The 20,123-nt window shown below is 42.1% G+C and overlaps 1 protein-coding gene across 2 annotated transcripts in view; it reads left to right on the top strand.

Annotated features, from left to right (window-relative positions):
- The window catches only part of wdr18 (WD repeat domain 18), a 35,095-nt gene extending 15,598 nt beyond the window's left edge, over positions 1-19,497 (top strand). The window contains exons 7-10 of one of the 2 annotated variants that reach the window (XM_044362237.1): positions 2,509-2,633; positions 17,182-17,345; positions 17,646-17,714; positions 19,311-19,497. In XM_044362237.1, coding sequence (XP_044218172.1) covers positions 2,509-2,633; positions 17,182-17,345; positions 17,646-17,714; positions 19,311-19,439 — 487 coding nt within the window. In that variant the 3' untranslated portion in view covers positions 19,440-19,497. Of the gene's footprint in view, positions 1-2,508; positions 2,634-15,114; positions 16,529-17,181; positions 17,346-17,645; positions 17,715-19,310 lie in introns of those variants that run through there. The other variant, XM_044362238.1, reaches the window with a different exon arrangement.
- Positions 19,498-20,123: the final 626 nt, after the last annotated feature.

Here is a 20,123-nt window from a genome sequence, read left to right as displayed (position 1 = left end):
ACAGATAATTTTTACTTCCAGGAAACATCACAGATGTAAAATATAAAGAACTTTATTTATCTCGCTTTCAGCAGGAAAAATTTAGAACAAAGATTCATGTTCTGTTGTTTCAAAAATCTGAACCAACGAGAACAAAAGAAACTTCAGGCCTTCCTCGATCTGTTCTTGTGTTCCTGTTCCCGTCATCAGTCAAAGCCGGACAACGAGCCAAGCACAGACCAAATGACCCAAAGTGTTCTTGCTCTGGCTGTTTTACCCAGCATGCTTTGGGAGCTGACTGTGTGGACTAGGGCTGAGAATTAAGAACTGGTTCCTAATTGTCAGATCCATCAGAATCGTATGCCTCCGAGCTTATCAGTTCCTATTATTGATGTCCAGGCATATGATGTAGATGATGTTGCGATGGCAGCGCAGCCTCCAGACCGTCTACAGCACACGCTACAGTTATCTTCAGCTATCTTGTAATTCATATGCAAAAAAGACATCGGTTGTAAGCTTTTTTTTTTGATTAAATGAGTAAATAATTACCTTTGTGAGTCACTCAGAGACTGACGTTAACAGAGCAGAGCAGCGATCAGCAGCAACAAACGAGACCAGCTGATTAACACACACTGCAGTATTAAACAACCTAAACTGACTGAGTTGAGAAGAAGAAAAGAGAAAAGAAAACAAGAGGAAAATAACACAGTGTTCAGTCTGTTTCATCTCAGAAACCCTGCGGCCGCTCAGCGTTTTGGACAAGCAAAGAGGCTGCTCTCCACTGCTGGAGACATGATGTTAATAACACAGCGGAGCAGAGAGGCTGCTCTCCACTGCTGGAGACATGATGTTAATAACACAGCGGAGCAGAGAGGCTGCTCTCCACTGCTGGAGACATGATGTTAATAACACAGCGGAGCAGAGAGGCTGCTCTCCACTGCTGGAGACATGATGGTAATAACACAGTGGAGCAGAGAGGCTGCTCTCCACTGCTGGAGACATGATGTTAATAACACAGCGGAGCAGAGAGGCTGCTCTCCACTGCTGGAGACATGATGGTAATAACACAGCAGAGCAGAGAGGCTGCTCTCCACTGCTGGAGACATGACGTTAATAACACAGCGGAGCAGAGAGGCTGCTCTCTACTGCTGGAGACATGACGTTAATAACACAGCGGAGCAGTCCTCCCCTCATTTTGTTATTCTCATACAGGCAGGAGACTGTAAGATGTTTTCAAATTAATTAATTCATTAATTAATGCAGTTAACCTTTGGTTGCAGACCATTTATCTTATCTACTAGTTATGTTTCATATATTCATCAACATGCAAGGTCATTGATAAACAGTGGAGATGATAATAAAACAGTTGCGTTGACACTGAAACCTTTTGATAATGGCCATAAATCATAGAATGTTTCATATCGTTTCATTATAAATTTCATTTATATTTAGTTTAGACAGTAAAAGGTTACGAAGCGTGGGCTTAATTGTTAAAAATAAATAAATAATATGTGAGGTGAATGCGGCTTTCTTTCTGACGAGCCTGGTGGCGTCTGGTTGGGGATACTTCTGTGTCAGACACATAAGCTCCTCACACAGGACGGGTTTTTTTTTTTATTGATTATACTGATTATTCCGCCAGTTAAACCCCCGCTGTCACCACTGCAAGTGAAGAAAATCCCTCCAGACGACATCAAGTACCCCAAACGCGCCAAACACACATCAACAAACAAACCTCCAAACTGTCAGGAGGGAAACTGACAACAAATAAGGAAAGTAATAACACCAAATCTCCATCTGGAAGCAGGTGAAACAACAGGCAGGAGCTCCGGTTTGAACTAATATCACAGAAAACAAGCAGGAGTCGAGAAAAGAAGCTCTGTGTGTCACCGACTCTCCGTGCCGGAGTTCCCCGCCAGAGAGGCCTCCTGCCCTGGCTGCAGCACTCAGACTGATCACAGTGGTGACACTTCATGTCTGTGACATATTTTGACGTATACTCTATGTCAATATGACTGTCAACAGATCATTTTCTCTGTCTGTTTTTGCTGAGAATCACGTACGTCATGCGGAAAAAATAGGCAAGACCCCAAATCTCTATATGGCTGCTCTAACCTGTTAACATGGGCGCCGAAATGAAAAGCAAGAGGCTTTTGGAAGATAAATGTTGGTCTCACTGATGAAATATAATAACTGTAGCTGCCACATTAGTTTATCTGAATGTTAAGTGAAGCTTCATGTTTTTACTGGACAGTACAACAGCGCTGTCTCTGGGGCTTTATATGTATAACCGCATTTCAATAAATATCTGTGAATATAAATGTATTAGACTTGTGAGAGTTTTGACTCTAAATTTTCGGTAACGTGTGAACTTCCAGGTGTGTCAACTGTTGGACATTTACATATAAAACATCTCAATTTGTACTTCTTAAATTAGAAATGGTCCCCTCAGGGTCAGGGTCCCCTCAGGAACCTGGTGTCTGTTTACTGATGAGGCTGTAGATGTTCTGAACTGTCTGGTCCCCTCAGGAACCTGGTGACCTGCCTGTCGGTGTCGATGGATGGGACTCTCCTCCTCTCGGGTTCCCACGATGAGACGGTTCGACTTTGGGACATCCAAAGCAAACAGAGCATCCGCTGCCTTTCCCACAAAGGTAAGCTCCACCCCTCGCCTTGACATCAGTAGGGCCATAGTCTTCCGGTCGATTGATTGGTCCATATGCTCCTGTACAACCAAATTCTCATTGGTTGGACAATCTCTGGTGTTGTGCTAGGACCCACCCCGGGCGCCATGTCCAGGGCTTCCAACTCCCAAAAGTTTAGCGAGGCAGGAGCAACTCGGGCTTGTCAGACTCCGAGATAACATTATCTTCTGCCTTCTGCTTAGAAGTGGAGAGTTCACAGCTCACAGCAACTTAATGCGATACAGTCTCTGGCTTTTGTTTGATATCTAGTGTTGGCAAAAATGTTTCTAACACTAGATATCACCCACCAACGATGTAGCGTGCTAACTATGCTACGTCACTAGCGTAGTTAGCAAATATTAGCTCAGAGGGCTAACTTGGCTTGTTTATTATATTAGATGAATGTCACTTTTTTTCCCCATCGACCAATCGATTGGTTGAAGAGTAGGTACGATTTCAGTCAACCAAGATTTTCTTTGGTGGACCACAACGGTCCAGCGGTCCAGTTCTTGACCCTCCTGGAAGATTTCAGCTCTGATCTGGTTTTTCTGTCTTCAAAACATTTTCTAATCAACAAAATTGGTCAGTAACAATCATGATGATGGGTCTGCTTTGCTGAAAGGCACCTCAACATGGCGCCAAGTCCTTCTGGTCCTGCTGGTCATGTCTAATAAAAGTTATGACTCTGTTGATGTTCAACTTCAACACCAGAAAACAATAAAAACAATAAAACTGTCTCTCTGCTCTGATTGGTCACCAGAGTCTGTCAGATGTCGAGTGTTGTCCTCTTTGTTACCTGCTCAGGTGGTTTTTCAGAAGCTTAAAAGAAATCAATCACAAAGTCCAATCAATTCATCAGTTCATTGATCCCTTGGTTGATGTTTATCCTCTCAGTAACCACGACTGGTTAACAGGTTTGATCATGTTTTTTTGTGTTTGTATTGATTGTTTTAATCTCTTGTCGTGCTGCTGTTGTTTGTATAGATCTGTGGAATTGATTTAAAATTGCTCAGATTAAAACTGGATTGGATCAGGTCAGAGCCTGTTTCACTGGGCTGAGTTTCTTTTGGAGGTGAAGGTGAATTTAACCTCCGAATTTGAAATGATTCCTCCTCTCTGCTGGTTTATTAATGAAGCGTCGCAGCTCTGACCCAGCTGGCTTTTAGTTTTGACTCTCATTCATAATAAGTGATCCTGCGGCGGCTGACAGGAACATGAAGAAGAAACGCCCTGCGGTGATCATGAGTGGCACTTTGTAATTAACCAAATCCTCTCTGTGCTGCGGCGCTCTGAAGGCGTTCACACTTCAAACGGACTGTCAGGAGGCGATAATCCCTTCTTTGGCTGGACGGATGGAGTCCTGGTCATCCCCCGCCTTCGTGACGTTTTCGGACATTCTTCCTGCAGCCGGCCAACGCTGCTCAGAATGAGTGAGACTGATTTGTTAAAATAAAAAGCCTCATCCTCCATGACAGCAGCATTTCAAACCGATTCGTCGCAGCAGAGAATATTCAGCTGCAGACACCAGTCTGCATTTTGGGAAACTTCCAGAGGAAACATTAATGAGAATTTATTTAGGTCTGTTATTTTAAAATCAGCCTGATTATCTAAAGATTAAACCTCTTAACACAGAACAATAACTTCTTTATCCAGGGACCTAAAAACCTAAATATGATGAAATTTCAGTGCTGGTTTGAAGTCAGGTTTGATTTTTTTGTTACATTTAAAACAGTAATAACAATCTCACCACAAGGGTCATTTAGTTAATTTTCTGACTAATGAATAAGAGAGGAGAAATCTGTTAGAACGGTTGATATTATGGGTGTTTATCTCTTCCTCTCCTCAATAAACCTCTAGATAAATTGCCCCCGATCCATAAATGATGAGGATAAATCTGTAACACAAGATTCAGCTGCAATGGAATAATTGTTTCAGCTCAGACTCAGTAGGATTTGATATTTTGCTTGGTTATAAATTAAAAGAATAGTTCTGCATTTTGCTGACAGTAAGATGAGAAGATTGAACACACTTAGAAGATCCCTGTTTGACAGCCATATGAATTTTTGATGAGTTTCACTCAGAATTTGGGTCGAATCGATGCACAGCAGTTGTATCTTACTTTTAGTTTTCTGATATGTATCCATTAATCTTTACATCTCTGCTTTGCATCTGATTTTGCTTTATTATATGAGGACAGATACCCTCCCTGTGTGGGAAACACTGCCTCTGCTGCAGTTTCTCCACTGTGAAGAGTTTCTTCTTTACTGTTTCATTATAAACTAAATCTTTGTGCTATTGGACTGTTGATTGGACTGAAAAAACAGCTTGGACTCTTTTCATATTAGTAATTATTTAATCAATAATATAGTTTGTACATTAACTAAATATAATCAGTGATTTCAGCCAGAGTTGTTTTGTCGTCTCTGTATGTGTAACTTCAGCTGTGTACTGATTTTAAACTATGAGGTTCAGTCAGAGTTCATGACAATGAAGAGGAAATGAAAGATATGAATCTGTTCCATAGTCTTTCTGCAGCGCTGCAGAGCTGAATGCTTCGGTCTCCTCGAGGCTGTCAAATCTCAATGTGTCAAATCTTCCCGACCGTTATTAAGAAACATCCGTCTGACAGCAGAACGGCTCTCCTGGAGGCGTCAGAGCGAGACCTTTTCACTCTACAACCAGGTCTGACATCATCTGATCAACCTTCATCTCAGGACTCATTAACCTCACTGAGTGGAAGATGGAGGCCAACAGCACCTGAACACAACACACTGTATTAAACAAGACAGCACTGTGGACACTAAGACACCTGAACACAACACGCTGCATTAAACAGGACAGAACCGAGGACACTAAGACACCTGAACACAACACGCTGCATTAAACAGGACAGAACCAAGGACACTAAGACACCTGAACACAACACGCTGCATTAAACAGGACAGAACCAAGGACACTAAGACACCTGAACACAACACGCTGCATCAAAGAGGACAGAACCAAGGGCACAAGGACACCTAAACATAATACAAGACCCTCTACCTCTGCAACTACCCCCTTTACCTCTAGAACCAGTCCCTCTACCTCTAGAACTAGTCCCTCTACCTCTGCAACCAGCCCCTCCACCCCTAGAACTAGTCCTTCTACCTCTAGAACCAGTCCTTCTACCTCTAGAACCAGTCCCTCTACCTCTAGAACTAGTCCCTCTACCTCTAGAACTAGTCCCTCTACCTCTAGAACTAGTCCCTCTACCTCTAGAACTAGCCCCTCTACCTCTGCAACCAGCCCCTCTACCTCTGCAACTAGTCCCTCTACCTCTAGAACCAGTCCGTCTACCTCTAGAACTAGCTCCTCTACCTTTGCAACTACCCCCTCTACCTTTGCAACTACCCCCTCTACCTCTGCAACCAGCCCCTCCACCTTTAGAACTAGTCCCTTTACCTCTGCAACTAGTCCCTCTACCTCTAGAACCAGTCCATCTACCTCTAGAACTGGCCCCTCTACCTTTGCAACTACCCCCTCTACCTCTAGAACTAGCCCCTCTACCTCTGCAACCAGCCCCTCCACCTTTAGAACTAGTCCCTCTACCTCTGCAACCAGCCCCTCTACCTCTAGAACTAGGCTCTCTACCTTTGCAACCACCCCTTCTACCTCTAGAACTGGTCCCTCTACCTCTGCAACTAGTCCCTCCACCTCTAGAACGAGTCTGATACCTGAAATTAAGGTTTCTGTTGGTACTGAATTTCCCTTATATAAGACTATGTAACTATGTAAACTCTGTACTTTGGCAAATCCACTTAATAATGTCAGTATCAGCACTGAGACTGATTTGGTAGATCTGATAGGTGTAGCCCTACTCTTCTGTAAAAACAGGTTTCATTAAAAAATGTTTTCCTCTAACGCAGATTCAACATTTGGCATTTAGTGCTCAAGGTGAGTCCATATAGCTCTCTCCAGGTGATCAGTGCGTCCAGGTGTACTGTTCAGGTGAGTGCCTGTGAGTCAGATCAGTGTAAACACAGTCAGTATGTCACTGCAGATGAGGGTGTTTTCTGTCTGAGTATCTGCAGTGTGTTGGCAGGACTTCAGCCTCCAACACACACTCAGTCTGATTTATGTCTCCATGTTGGACCAGATTTGAACCATTAGTGTAATTCCAATAGCCTGAGCCAAGCAGCCAATCAATATTTGTAATTGAGAGGGAGATAATTAGCCAGTTTCTATTACCACAACAAGCAAGAAATATACCTTTACTTCTCAGTGCAAACATCCGTCCTCCATCACTGACCGTGGTTTTATCCAGAGGGGAAGACTTTCACCGCTGAAGGATTTGATTTATGATTTACAAGAGTGAGTACATGTTAAAGTGTGAAAAGCTTTTAATGATGTGTTAAAAACCAACCTGAACAGCCTATAAAGAATTATGTAAGACAAATGTTAGCCATATATCTTTAAAATTCTTTCAAATTCTCTGAAAACATCACAACAGGCGTTTCTGTTTTCTTCAGACTCGGTTTGATTTCTGTGTCCATCTGTTAAAGTCTGAGTCACCAATAAAATATTTATAATTATTCACATTGAGTATAAATTTATTTCAGACTGTGTGAAAACACTATAAAGCAGCCAAAATAAGTATCAAAGTGTATATGTGTAAAAGAACACAAATACAAAACAGTAATAACCAACGTACGCACTTATTCACCACACTTCATGTGATAAATGAGTCTTGTAGCATAACTGTGGTCTAGTTTAAAACGGGGTCCCACCATGTTTTTATGTCCTTGAACCCATTTAAAGGGATAGTTTGGATTTCTTGAAGTGGTGTATGATGTAGGCATCTACAGTCAGTGGACGGGACGGCAGCTAAATGTATTTTAGCCACCTAAAAAAAATCACTATCAGTTAAATTGTACGCTATATTTAAAATATTTTCGTCACTTTACCTTGCCGTCAGACAGCTATTTCCTTTGGCACTACATTTTCTCAACGGTAGAACTTCCGTATTCCTACACATGCCGCATACTGTCTCATGCTGCGGATCAGCTGTTTGGGTCAAAAAGTGCTGCTGTGGCAGCGCAGTGACTCAGTGTTTAGCAATGTCGCCTCACAGCAACCCGGCTGGGTCAGGACCTTTCTGAGTGCAGTTTGTGTGCTTGAGTGGGTTTCCTCCATTTTCCTCCACCATCAGAAACATGTATATTAGGTTAATTCTTCTGTCAGTGCAGCTGAATAAGGCACTGGCTTAGTTGGTCCCCAGCCGCCACACAATGGCTGCCCACTGCTCCTCAGGGATGGTCTCAATGCAGAGATCAAATTTCAGTACATTGTACTGTGTGTATGATTGTATGTGACAATAAAACCTGATTTAATTTTTTTAATTTACTGTAGAATATAACATTCACATCATAAAAGCTGAAACCAGAGAATTGTTTTTCCTTTAAAAATGAGTTTTTCTCATTTATCACATAAATGCCGATTTAATAATTCTAGTCAGTTCAGAATCAGTTTATTAACTCAGTTCAGCTCTAATCTGAACTGAATGAAATCAAACTTCACTGTCAAGAAGCACAAAGTCTTTCCAAGCTGAACAGTGTTGAACCAGTTTAACTGAACCAGTTTAAATGTCTTGTTGGACCATTTTAATGTCTTGTTGGACCAGTTTAATGTCTTGTTGGACCAGTTTAATGTCTTGTTGGACCATTTTAATATCTTGTTGGACCATTTTAATGTCTTGTTGGACCAGTTTAATGTCTTGTTGGACCACTTTAATGTCACGTTGGACCAGTTTAATGTCTTATTGAACCAGTATAAGTGTTGTAATGAACCAGTTCAGAAGTAAACCAGTATAACAGTGTCTAGGTCTAATGGACAGGAAGTATCTCGGGGTCAGTGACATCACAAAGCAAGGACTGACCCGTCCTCATTCAGCAGCTCGTCTCCGACTCTCTCTGAATTATTCATCAGCTGTCGTCATGGTGACCTGAGCGGTGTTTCATTGACCCGCTGTGATTTTAATGGAGGGGCGTGTTTGTTTCTTTGATGTCTCTTTATATTTATATCTCAGAGTCGCAGCTCTGTCCTGCTTGAGGACACTTCAGCGGGACGGACGGCTACTGACGGACTTTTTGGCTCTGAGACAGTTTGACCTCAAAGCCTCTCACTGCTGAATCTGTAATTAACTGGATGTAGCCGTTCACTCTGTAGTGTCATCAACGTTAAGCTCCGCCTCCCTCCTCTTCACTTCAGATGACCTCACACTAGAGGCGGGGCTTATTGATCCGTGTGTCCGACCTTTTGGTCCTGATCAGCAGAAGCCTTCCTCTGACTGGTTCAAAGTGTTTTGTGTTTTTGGTGCAGCAGGTCGTCCACTAATCACAGGGTTGGTGGTTCGACTCCTGTCCACATGTTGAAGAGTCACCTGATGGTTCAACCAGAAGCAGGTGTGGTAGCTCACTGCTGGTTCTTTACTCTGCGCTTGATGTGATGAAACCTCATAAAAGACATGTTGAATTAAAGCTGCGAGCAGCGTTGGTCGGGACCTCGCACTTTGGCCCGTCGGGATCAGATCATTTTGCTTTTTAAAAATAAGGGATATTTCTCACAAGTGTGGTGTGCTTTTATTTTGAAAGTTTGATTGACATGTGTACTGTCAGGTGTGTAGAGACAATAAGTAACTGCAGCTGGACACAGAAAAATACTCATATATTTGAATGGAGAGTGTGAGTGAACCCACACCTTTTTGAACATTTACTGCTTCCACATAGTTTTAGATACAAACTTCATTTGAACTTTAAATGAGTCACGAGACTTTGACCTACAAATCTTGGATTGACATGTGTTTTCTATCTTTTATTGTTTTTGAGATATTAGAGTGTGAGTTTTAAAGTCTTTTCTTGCTCCTCCTGTGATTTTATAATGAGTGTGTATTGCAGAATGTTTCACAGCACTGAGGGAGTGACATCACCAGGAGCAGTTGGAGAGGAGGATTTTAGAGTACGCTTCTGGTGAAATATCCTCATAAATCCCATGACTTTGGCCAAATCTTACATTAAAAATCATAGTTTTGTAGAAAATTTCGTGGTGAATCCATTGATACAGGTTTTAAAGTGGTCAGACTTATAGTTTAGACGTCAGAAGCCTCTGTTTGACACAAAGTTCATGCCCATAGATTGCCTCCCCATTGGTTTACATTGTAAGTGTGATGTGGCACTGCAACTTTCAGGGCTTATTAAATCCAAACTGTTCGAGTTATTACAAAGTTGCTGTTTTCTGACCAAAACTGTTCCTCCGCTGCTGCGCGCTGCTGCGGGGGTCGCTGCTGCGGCGTCGCTACACATGTGTACCACCATTCAAATGAATGGAAGGACTGACCTTTTCGCCACAAAGCCTGATTTGGTGTGAATTCAGTTTTAGACCTGAAGTGAAGAAGGTGTTAGAAGACTCGTTAACAGACAAAACACCTTGAGTTATTAACTTGAGACAAACAACAGTTTAAACACATGAACTTGTGTCAGAATCAAACATCTCTGCTGTTTTCTAACATTTACTTATCGGACGTGTTTCCCTATGTAAGTGACTCCCGCCTGCGCTGATTTATTGAGTCGCTGCTCTGAACAGCAGCTTCAGTCTGAAGGAGACGACTTTCATTTTCTGCTTCTGATCTCTGATGATTTGAAGCGATTGCTGCTTTCCTGATGTTCTCATATTTGTCTTTCGTAGCTTCAGCAGTTTTGCTCAGAAACATCAACTGCAGAGATTTTATTTCTAAATGTGAAAGTTTCCTCTCTCTCTCTCTCTCTCTCTCTCTCTCTCTCTCTCTCTACCTACCTGTGAGGTCACCTGGCGGTCATTTTTTTTGTGTGTGTGTGTGTTTTCTTTTCCTCGTCGTCTCCCCTGCGTCTCTGCAGCTCAATGATTTATTCAGCTGCTCGGTTACAGAAACAGCAGCTCAGTGGAAAATAAAGACACAGATCCAAAGACTGCAGGGCGATGGTTCGACTCCCGACATCAGCAGTAAATACTGTCTTTATATCAGTAATAAGACATTTATATACACTGACAATAGAAAAGAGTAGCAGGGAGGTCATGTAGGGAGTTTAAGGTTCAAGAACATTTTATTGAATCATGTGCAAACATCTTGAGATAAGTGAAGCTGTGACGAAGAGGAGCTGTGATGAAGAGGAGCTGTGACGAAGAGGAGCTGTGATGAAGAGGAGCTGTGATGAAGAGGAGCTGTGATGAAGAGGAGCTGTGACGAAGAGGAGCTGTGATGAAGAGGAGCTGTGACGAAGAGGAGCTGTGACGAAGAGGAGCTGTGACGAAGAGGAGCTGTGATGAAGAGGAGCTGTGTGATCAGAAACCGTTCAGTGTGAATCTAATGAATGTTGATGAACTGAAAATGATCCGAGCTGCAGAAAATGTGAAATATTGATTGAAAGTGTGTGTGACACTTTGTAATAACAGCTGCAGCTGCCTGATCCAAACACTTATTGATCAGCCGCAGTTATTGATCAGATGCAGTTATTGAGCTGAAACTGGCACGTTGTTCTGTAAGTGACACAATCAGCTGATTGTTTGTTTAGACCGGCGACACTTAAAGTCCCCGATTTATCATCTATAATCAGTTTACAGATGATAAACGGTTTATAACACATTACAATGTATCTATAAGCAGATGTTTGGACATTTTAAGTGTTTATTAATGTTCAGTATTAATTATAAATTAACTGTGAACACAGTAATAAACAACCAGACTGAGACCCTTCACAGGACCTGGTCTGGTCTCGGTCTGGTCTCAGTCTGGTCCCTAATGAACTCCGGAGCAGTTCGTTTGGGGCGGGAACGTGATTGACCTCGATCCGATCCAACTACTAGACGAACTCTGCAAGTTTTAGTGAAACGTCTCTAGTAACGTCTCTAATAGTGTAGTATGTTGTATTTGGCCAGTGGACCTCCATCAGGACCTTCTTCCTGTGTTTATGTTCTTGTTCCCGCCCCCGACACATCTGACCAATGAGTGAACGTTCTCACCTGACTTGTGATGCGTGTGAAAAGAAAAACTGAACCAGCTCATCAACAGATTGGGACCAGAGCAAATTAACTCTAGGTGTGAAACCATCCTGATACATGAATAAACACTTCTGTTTACCTGTTGACACCTTTTATATTGACTGACAAGACGTCTGTGACACTCCTGCAGAAGAGATTTTAATCTCAGTGAGGTTTTCCCGCTAAAATAAAGGTTAAATAAAAATATATTTAAGAACTACATTATATTGTGTTATAAAGCATTTATTAACTCTTTATAGACTGATTATTGATGATAAACAGTGGACTGTCAGGCTGTTGGTCAGTTACAGACTGATGTTTCTTCAGGTCACCCACAATTTAGCATTAAACTCAAAACTAATAAGAGAAAGACTCAAAGAAATAGACTTGAAGCTGCATAAAGAACAACACAAAGCAAACCGAGGACTTGATCCCGGGATAAAGAACCTAATGCAAGATCATAAAACATCATATTATATATCTCTTATAATCCCTCCTAATGTGGAGCTTATTTTCTAGATTCCCCCTCATACATATACATAACATGTATCAGTTGCACCTCGGCTAGAAGTAAAACTGTCTCAGTATTTTCCATATTTCTCACAATACAAAAGGTCTAGTGGCCTTCGATTATTGCACACAGAGAATCAAAATGTGACATTATTGATTGTCCCCCTTCCCAGTTCCCCTTGGAACCGTCTCTTATTGACGTGAATGTTGTCTTTGCACAGTTATTAATATGTTGCACACTTACTAGCAGACATCTGTCTCCTCCACACTGACCTGCAGACAACAGCAGTTGTTTTCTACCTGAAAACAGGAACAAACAAGGAGAGAAAACATTCAGCTTCAGTATTTTGCCGACTGAACCGGATCAAAAATGGAAAAAAAACTATCTTACGTTCACATTAGTGAATAAAAGGTGACATACATGAATCATGTGACTTAAACGTCACTGCCATAGACTGTATAAAAATATGGACGTAGTTACCGTGACGTCACTCGTTGGTTTCTGAAGAGCGGTTTTGAAGCTCAAAGTGAGCCGCTCCGGCCGTCGCCATCTTGGCAGTGCGTGACGCTGACTAACTCCCAGCCAATCAAAAATGGGCAAAGAGGCGGGCCAAATGGCTGAAACAGCCACCTGGCGGCTGGCGGACCTGTCACTCAAAGCAGCCATGTCCTTCATTATGCAGAACTTTACGGCTTAATAAAATTTAAACGGGTGAGTTATAAAAAAAATCACCCCCCGTACAGTTGTCATGAAAGAGGAAATTAGCTACAGAGACCAAAACCGTTGTTTTCCATCGTTTGAGCTTCAACTGTCTCATTGTGTCTTCTTCTTCTGCAGCGGTTTAGTGGCACCGTTTTCCTGGAAATGTTTTCTACATGTAGTGAAACTTGCAGCAGCATCAGATCGTCTCCGGCAGGACGTGAAGGGTTAAAATAGAGTAAAACAGTTTCAGCGGTGGAGAGAAGAAGAAGGAAGGCTTTGAACATAAATCATTTAAAGTAAACAGGTGAGGAAGACACACCTGAGCAGAGCGGAGTCTTCTTCATGTTGGGCCTGGTTAATAATAATCTGAAGTGTTTCCTGCAGCATGTAAATGAGCCTCCTGTTGTCATTATCTGCCAGAGGATTCATCAATAAGCGTAACGCTGGTCCCTCAGTCATTACTGCAAACATCTCCCTGTTTCCCCGAGTGGTTTGTCTTCAACGCAGCCTTTAAATTGATCCTCGAGGTAATCTGACGGAAATTAATTTGAGGAATCCCCCAGACAGGAAGTTGGAGTGACAACAGGGCCGAGGCTCTGCGCCACAGGCAGGAAAACCTCCTCAACTAGAAAAGAGGAAAAGCGTAAAGCCACTTTGTCTCGCGGAGGGATTTTCAGTGTTTTATCGGAGGATTTAAGGTTGTTGCTCTCTGAGCCGCAGTAAATCAACTCCTACATGTTGTTTCCACTGTGTGATTTGGAGCTTTCGTTGGTGTGAAATGAGTCTGGCGGAGCGTCGCCTCGTCAGCTCGTCGGCTGATTTACTGATGGAAGGCGGAGCAGAGACGCCGGCCTCTGTCTCCGGCTTCATTCTGGAAATCAGGAGCTTGTTTTCTGGAGAGAGTGAAGTGCAGGCTGAGCAGATCAAAGCTTCAGGTGTCTGTTGTGTCTCTGCTTTTTATTGATCGTCTCAACACGTCGTGTTTCTCGTGTTTGTGAGGAATTTAAAAACTCGTCGCAGCTGCTCACATCGTTTTCCTGTCAGCTGCAATATATATATTCAACTTCCTGTTAAACAATGTGAGCGGCAGTCAGTGTGTTCTGGATCACCAGTCGATCAATCACTCAATGACAGACCTGCCAATCTGTATTTTGTGTAGCAGGCACAGCCGAGCCAATCAGGACGTCGTGCTGGCGTCGTTGTAACGGGTTCATTCTTACAGTAGCTTTTACTGTCAGTCAGGCTTCACTGTGGACCTTCAAGCTGCTGCAGGAAGCTTCAAATCACTGCAGTCACCTTATTTCCTCCTGCTCCTACACTTGAGTTATTACAGTAATGAGGTTTTTCCACTTGGAAGAACTGAATAATCTGTAGACAAAACGCGCTTCGCCGTCGCTTTCATTGACTTTACAGTCAATTAACGACGTTTGAAGATTCGATTCAGAAAGTGAAGTGAAAAACTACAGTATTTATTTCACTGAATACACAGAGCTGTTAACGAGGTGTCATATTCAATCACTGGTTCCAGTCCTGACGGTCTGAAGGACCGCAGGTAGCTGCTCAGGAAGTCCCCCAACGTCTCACTGTGAAATGAGACAATAAAGGTCCTTAATGAAAATATTAAACACCAAAACAAGCGGCTGGTCGACAGCAGTCCCAGATCAGTAAGACCCATTTATTTCTATTTCAGCCGTCATGCTCTCAGATGTGTCTGCTTGCTTGTGAGATGATATTGACTGTAAAGTCCTCGTGTTTCTGACTGATCACAGGTCTGATATACGTTTGACTGACAAAACAGGCGTTCTAACCATGAACGCTTGTGATTCAACAGCGCTAACGTTAGCTAACGGGTTGTTGCTAACTTCAGGGCTGCTGGTCAGCAGTGGAGAAAGACGCGCACGAGACTTTGACGTCTTAATGCTGAACATGTTTATTGAAGCGTTCGGCCAAGTGGAGAATCAAAGACAGTAAAACACCAGAGTGTTCTGCTGCGACGCCGTCTCTGTCCGTTCTGTCCTCTGAAGGTCCGAGTCCTCGTCTTCATCAGCCTACAATATGAAAAATGAGTCTGATTGGTTTCTAAACGAGGGACTGCACTTTACCCGGGACACTTTAAGTCATGTTGTGTGTAATTTCAGCAGTTTTGGTTCGAGCGTCTGACTGTGTCATCCACCCATCTGTGTTGTTTAGGGAAGCCTCCTCTGACCTTGGTAACCATGGAGATGCTGATATCCCCTCTATCAGAGAGGTTTCTGCCTTCCCCAAAACACCGACAGCTGAAGTCTCAAGGAGAAGAAATCTGAATATCTGATGAAGAATCACAGTGTGACCTCAAAGCCAAGCTTGACCCGATGTGACCCGATGTGACACCTCTAAAGATGGAAAACTCCATGACAACGACCTGTCGCTGAACTGCTGACGGAGGCGTTTTCATTATTTTAACTTTAGCAGCGCAGAGTCACAACAGCCAACAGTGACTTTAGTTTAACCTTCTGCCAGTTGCCATGGTTACACGTACACACAACAGGTAACCTGGTTAGTTTCTCAGGAAGGACACTGAAGTGAGGAGAGCAAGAAAAGTCCCCACAAGGTACTGAAGGAGAGAACGGTGTGTGTGTGTGTGTGTGTGTGTGTGTGTGTGTGTGTGTGTGTGTGTGTAATCTATAACTCAGTCTGCTCTGGGAAATGAAACTCCTTCATTACAAATAATGTAAACAACATGTAATATATGTAATTCATAGTGTGAGCAGCAGCAGTGATTCACATCAGACACGTCTGGTCACTGAAGTTCTCGGAGGTTCCTGCAGGTCTGCAGGAAACACTGATGAAGTGATGAAGTGATGAAGACTGTCAGTCACGTGCAGGTCTGCAGGAAACACTGATGAAGTGATGAAGACTCTGTCAGTCATGGCAGGTTTGACTTCTTCCTCTCTGCTCTCTTCAGTTTTCAGTAAAACATGTAAATTATTTCCCTACTGACAACTTAAGAGGTTTTTTAGAAGCTGAGCCCCAGAACATTCAATTAGGAGGTTTGGTCGGTGACGGCGCAGCGAGCAGCAGCAGAAGAAGAAGAAGAAGAAGAAAGAGAAGAAGAAGAGGAAGAGGAAGAGTTGAGCTGAGAGGTGCCGTCGGCTGATGATCCTCTTATCACTGTGAAGAAGAAGAAGAAACGTTAATGAACGTTCAGCAGCGGCTGCCAAGTCGGACGTCTTGGTTACCATGGTTACAGGCAGAGAGGATGATCCTTCGGCTTCCTCCTCATCCTCAACTGGAACCATCACACCCTGATGAACAGAACGGTTCTGTGGAGAACCTCAGAGAACCTCAACACAACGCTGTTCTCGCTTTGGAACAAAATATCGCTTCAGTTTGAACGACAGATAAAAATCATTTGAATAGAAAACAGGAGAATGTGTTTATTTAATAAGTATCTGTTAGCGTCATGCTAACGTTACGGTTCTTTTACAGCATCAAGTGTTTCAGCTTCGTATGAAATGATACATTTCTCCTGATTACAGCGAGAAATGTTCACACTCGTGTTTTAAGACTGAAGAACTTTCACAACAACTCAAACACGTGTGTGTGAAACCATGTTAATATAATAGTAGATATAATGTAATCATATATATATATATATATATATATATATATATATATATATATATATATATATATACTGTATATGTGTTAATATAATAGTAGATATAATGTAATCATATATATATATATATATATATATATATATATATATATATATATATATATATGATTACATTATATATATATATATATATATATATATATATATATATATAATGTAATCATATATATATCTACAGTATAACTGTGTGTGTTTGTGTGTCAGTGGTTGGTGTGGAGACTCGTCTCTCTGCAGCCGTTTCAGGTTATTTGAGGTTATAAATTGAAGAAATTCTAATTCTCTTTGATCTGCTCGCTGCCTTCAGGCCGAAGCTCAGCTCGTCCTCATCCTCATCCAGCGCTGATGTCACAGGTCAGCTGACGGCTCATTGGTCTGTTCATGTGCAGCTGCAGGCAGTGAAGAAGAGTTACAGTCAGTCGGTCACATGATCCTGCGTCACGCGTTCACATTAAATGACATTCTTAACCACTAAACGCCCTCATTCACGACGGACGACTGTTATCAGACACCTGAGACTTTCTGTCTCCATGGTAACCGTAAAACCACAGTCCTGATACCTGTAACCCTCTGACATCACTTCCTGATTGTGTTTCCAGGTCCGGTGACGAACGCCGTCATCATGGCGGCTCCGGCCAACATGTTCCTGCCAGACAGTCGGCCCGCCATCCCTCTGCCGCGCTTCAGCCGTCACCTGCACGCCTCTGAGGGCGACGGCGGCGAATCAGGAGAGGTGTGTGTCCGCCTCGGACTTTACACACAGGTGAGTCAGCTGGCGAGGCCACGCCCCTCAGACACATGCTACGCTCTGCACCCCCGAAGACCCGCCCCCTACCTGTTCCTCATTCACCTGGATAAAAAGTAAAAGCTCCGCCCCCATTCTTTGTTCCTGTTTAAGAGGTGTGGGCGGAGTCAACTCAGACGTTTTTATATTTTTAAACTGGAAGTATTTTATTTTTTCTTTTTAATTACAATAACTTTTAATTCTTTTATTTTGAAGTCTCAGACTGTAGATCTCATTTCCTGTAAATGTTTTTGAGGTTTTATTTTGGTGTTTTTTTAGGAGGAAGAGGAGACGTACCTGCAGAAAGCTGATAGGCTGAACTCTTTGATGAACGCTGTGACTGACAAGGTGAGAGGAGGCGAACAATCCCACAATGCAACATGCTTTAATTTAGTCATGTGACTGACAGCTCAGCCATGTCCAGAGGTGGAAGAAGTACTCACATCCTTTACTGCAGTAAAAGTACCATTACAGCCATGTAAAAATACTCCATTACAAGTAAAAGTACATAAGTATTATGAGCTTGATGTAGTTAAAGTATTGCAGTAAAAGTACATAAGTATTATGAGCTTGATGTAGTTAAAGTATTGCAGTAAAAGTACATAAGTATTATGAGCTTGATGTAGTTAAAGTATTGCAGTAAAAGTACATAAGTATTATGAGCTTGATGTAGTTAAAGTATTGCAGTAAAAGTACATAAGTATTATGAGCTTGATGTAGTTAAAGTATTGCAGTAAAAGTAGTGGTTTGGTCCCTCTGACTGATATATTATTATATATGACATCATTAGATTATTAATAGTGAAGCATCAGTGTTAGAGCAGCATGTTACTGTTGTAGCTGCTGGAGGTGGAGCTAGTTTACACTACTTTATATACAGTTAGCTAGTTTAGTCCAGTGGTTCCCAACCTAGGGGTCGGGCCCCTCCAAAGGGTCAGCAGATAAATCTGAGGGGTGGTGAGATGATTAATGGGAGAGGAAAGAAGAAAAAACAAAGTTCTGATACACAAATCTGTTTTCAGTTTTTGGACTTTTTCTCTAATCTTTGATTTTTGCTGAAATATTGGATCATTTGAACATTTATTGAAATGAAAGCATGTGAGAAGTTTAGAGGGAAAAATCACTATTTGGTGGAGCTGTTAACAACTCATAGACATGTGAAATGTGACCCCGACTACACACTGCTTTTTGTAAGACGTCAAAAGACAAAAAGGTTGGAAACCACTGGTTTCATCTTTAACAATGTGTTGTATTTTAAAAGCTTGTTATATTATCCATTGTGTCAAATCTTCATCTGAAAAGTAACTAAAGCTGTCAAATAAATGTAGTGGAGTAGAAAGTACAATATTTCCCTCTGAAATGTAGAAAGTAGCATCACATGGAGATTCTACTATAGACGTACAGTTCTAGTGAAACTTGTGACAGTTTTTTCAGTTTGTGGTTACAAAACAGTTTTTTGTGGATGTTAGTCAGAGGTCAGAGGTCAAAGGTCACAGACTGTAAACACTGAAACTAAATGTCAGACATAAAATAAAAAATGTCAGATGGAGCCCGAAGTGAGAACGACGTCAGGACTCGAGTCTCATCGTTTGAATTATTTCATGTCTTTATGAGACGGATACATAAATATCAGAAGCACGGAGCTGTAAACAACACGCGTGTCACATGTGTCATGATGTAAATGTCATGATGTAAATATTTGTTGGATCATTGAAGCCGTACGATGTGTTCTGACGTCTGCTGGTTCTAAAAGGTTCTTCACTGACTCATCAGCTGTCAGAAGGTTCTGCAGGTTCAGACTGAAGAGAAATAAATCCGCTCAGATTCACTTCAACCAAACATTTATTGATCGTTAATAATCAAACTCATCCTGAAGTCAGAGGACAGACATTAGAATCTGATTGATTGTTTCAGTTATTGATTATTGTTTGTTTTGTGTCCTCAGTCTGTGTTTGGAGACGGTGAGAACACGAAGGTCCGAGTCGCAGAGCTGGAAGAAGAAGTTCAAACTCTGAAGAAAGTCAACAAAGATCTTTATGACTTCTCCACCCAGCTGTTAACTAAACCCACATAAACACACACACACACACACACACACACACACACACACACACAACCAGCTGTTAACTAAACCTACATAAACACACACACACACACACACACACACACACACACACACACACACACACACACACACAACCAGCTGTTAACTAAACCCACATAAACACACACACACACACACACACACACACACACACACACACAACCAGCTGTTAACTAAACCCACATAAACACACACACACACACACACACACACACACACACACACACACACACACACAACCAGCTGTTAACTAAACCCACATAAACACACACACACTAACATACACACACACACACACACACACACACACACACACAACCAGCTGTTAACTAAACCCACATAAACACACACACACTAACATACACACACACACACACACACACTGCTGTTAACTAAACCCACATAAACACACACACACACACACACACACACTGCTGTTAACTAAACCCACATAAACACACACAGTCACACACACTCAGTGATGTATTCATGTTGTTAAAAATAAAAGTTGTTTTTGTAGAACTTCTGTGTGTGTGTTTGTTAGTGTGTGTGTGTTCAGGTGTATGTGTGTGTGTAGGTGTGTGTGTGTGTGTGTTCAGGTGTGTGTGTTCAGGTGTGTGTGTTCAGGTGTGTGTGTTTGTGTATGTATGTTAG

The sequence above is a fragment of the Thunnus albacares genome, chromosome 9 (assembly GCF_914725855.1).
Source record: "Thunnus albacares chromosome 9, fThuAlb1.1, whole genome shotgun sequence".
Taxonomy (NCBI): domain Eukaryota; kingdom Metazoa; phylum Chordata; class Actinopteri; order Scombriformes; family Scombridae; genus Thunnus; species Thunnus albacares.
The sequence above is the reverse complement of the archived record's forward strand: the minus strand, read 5'-3'. Positions and strand labels throughout refer to the sequence as shown.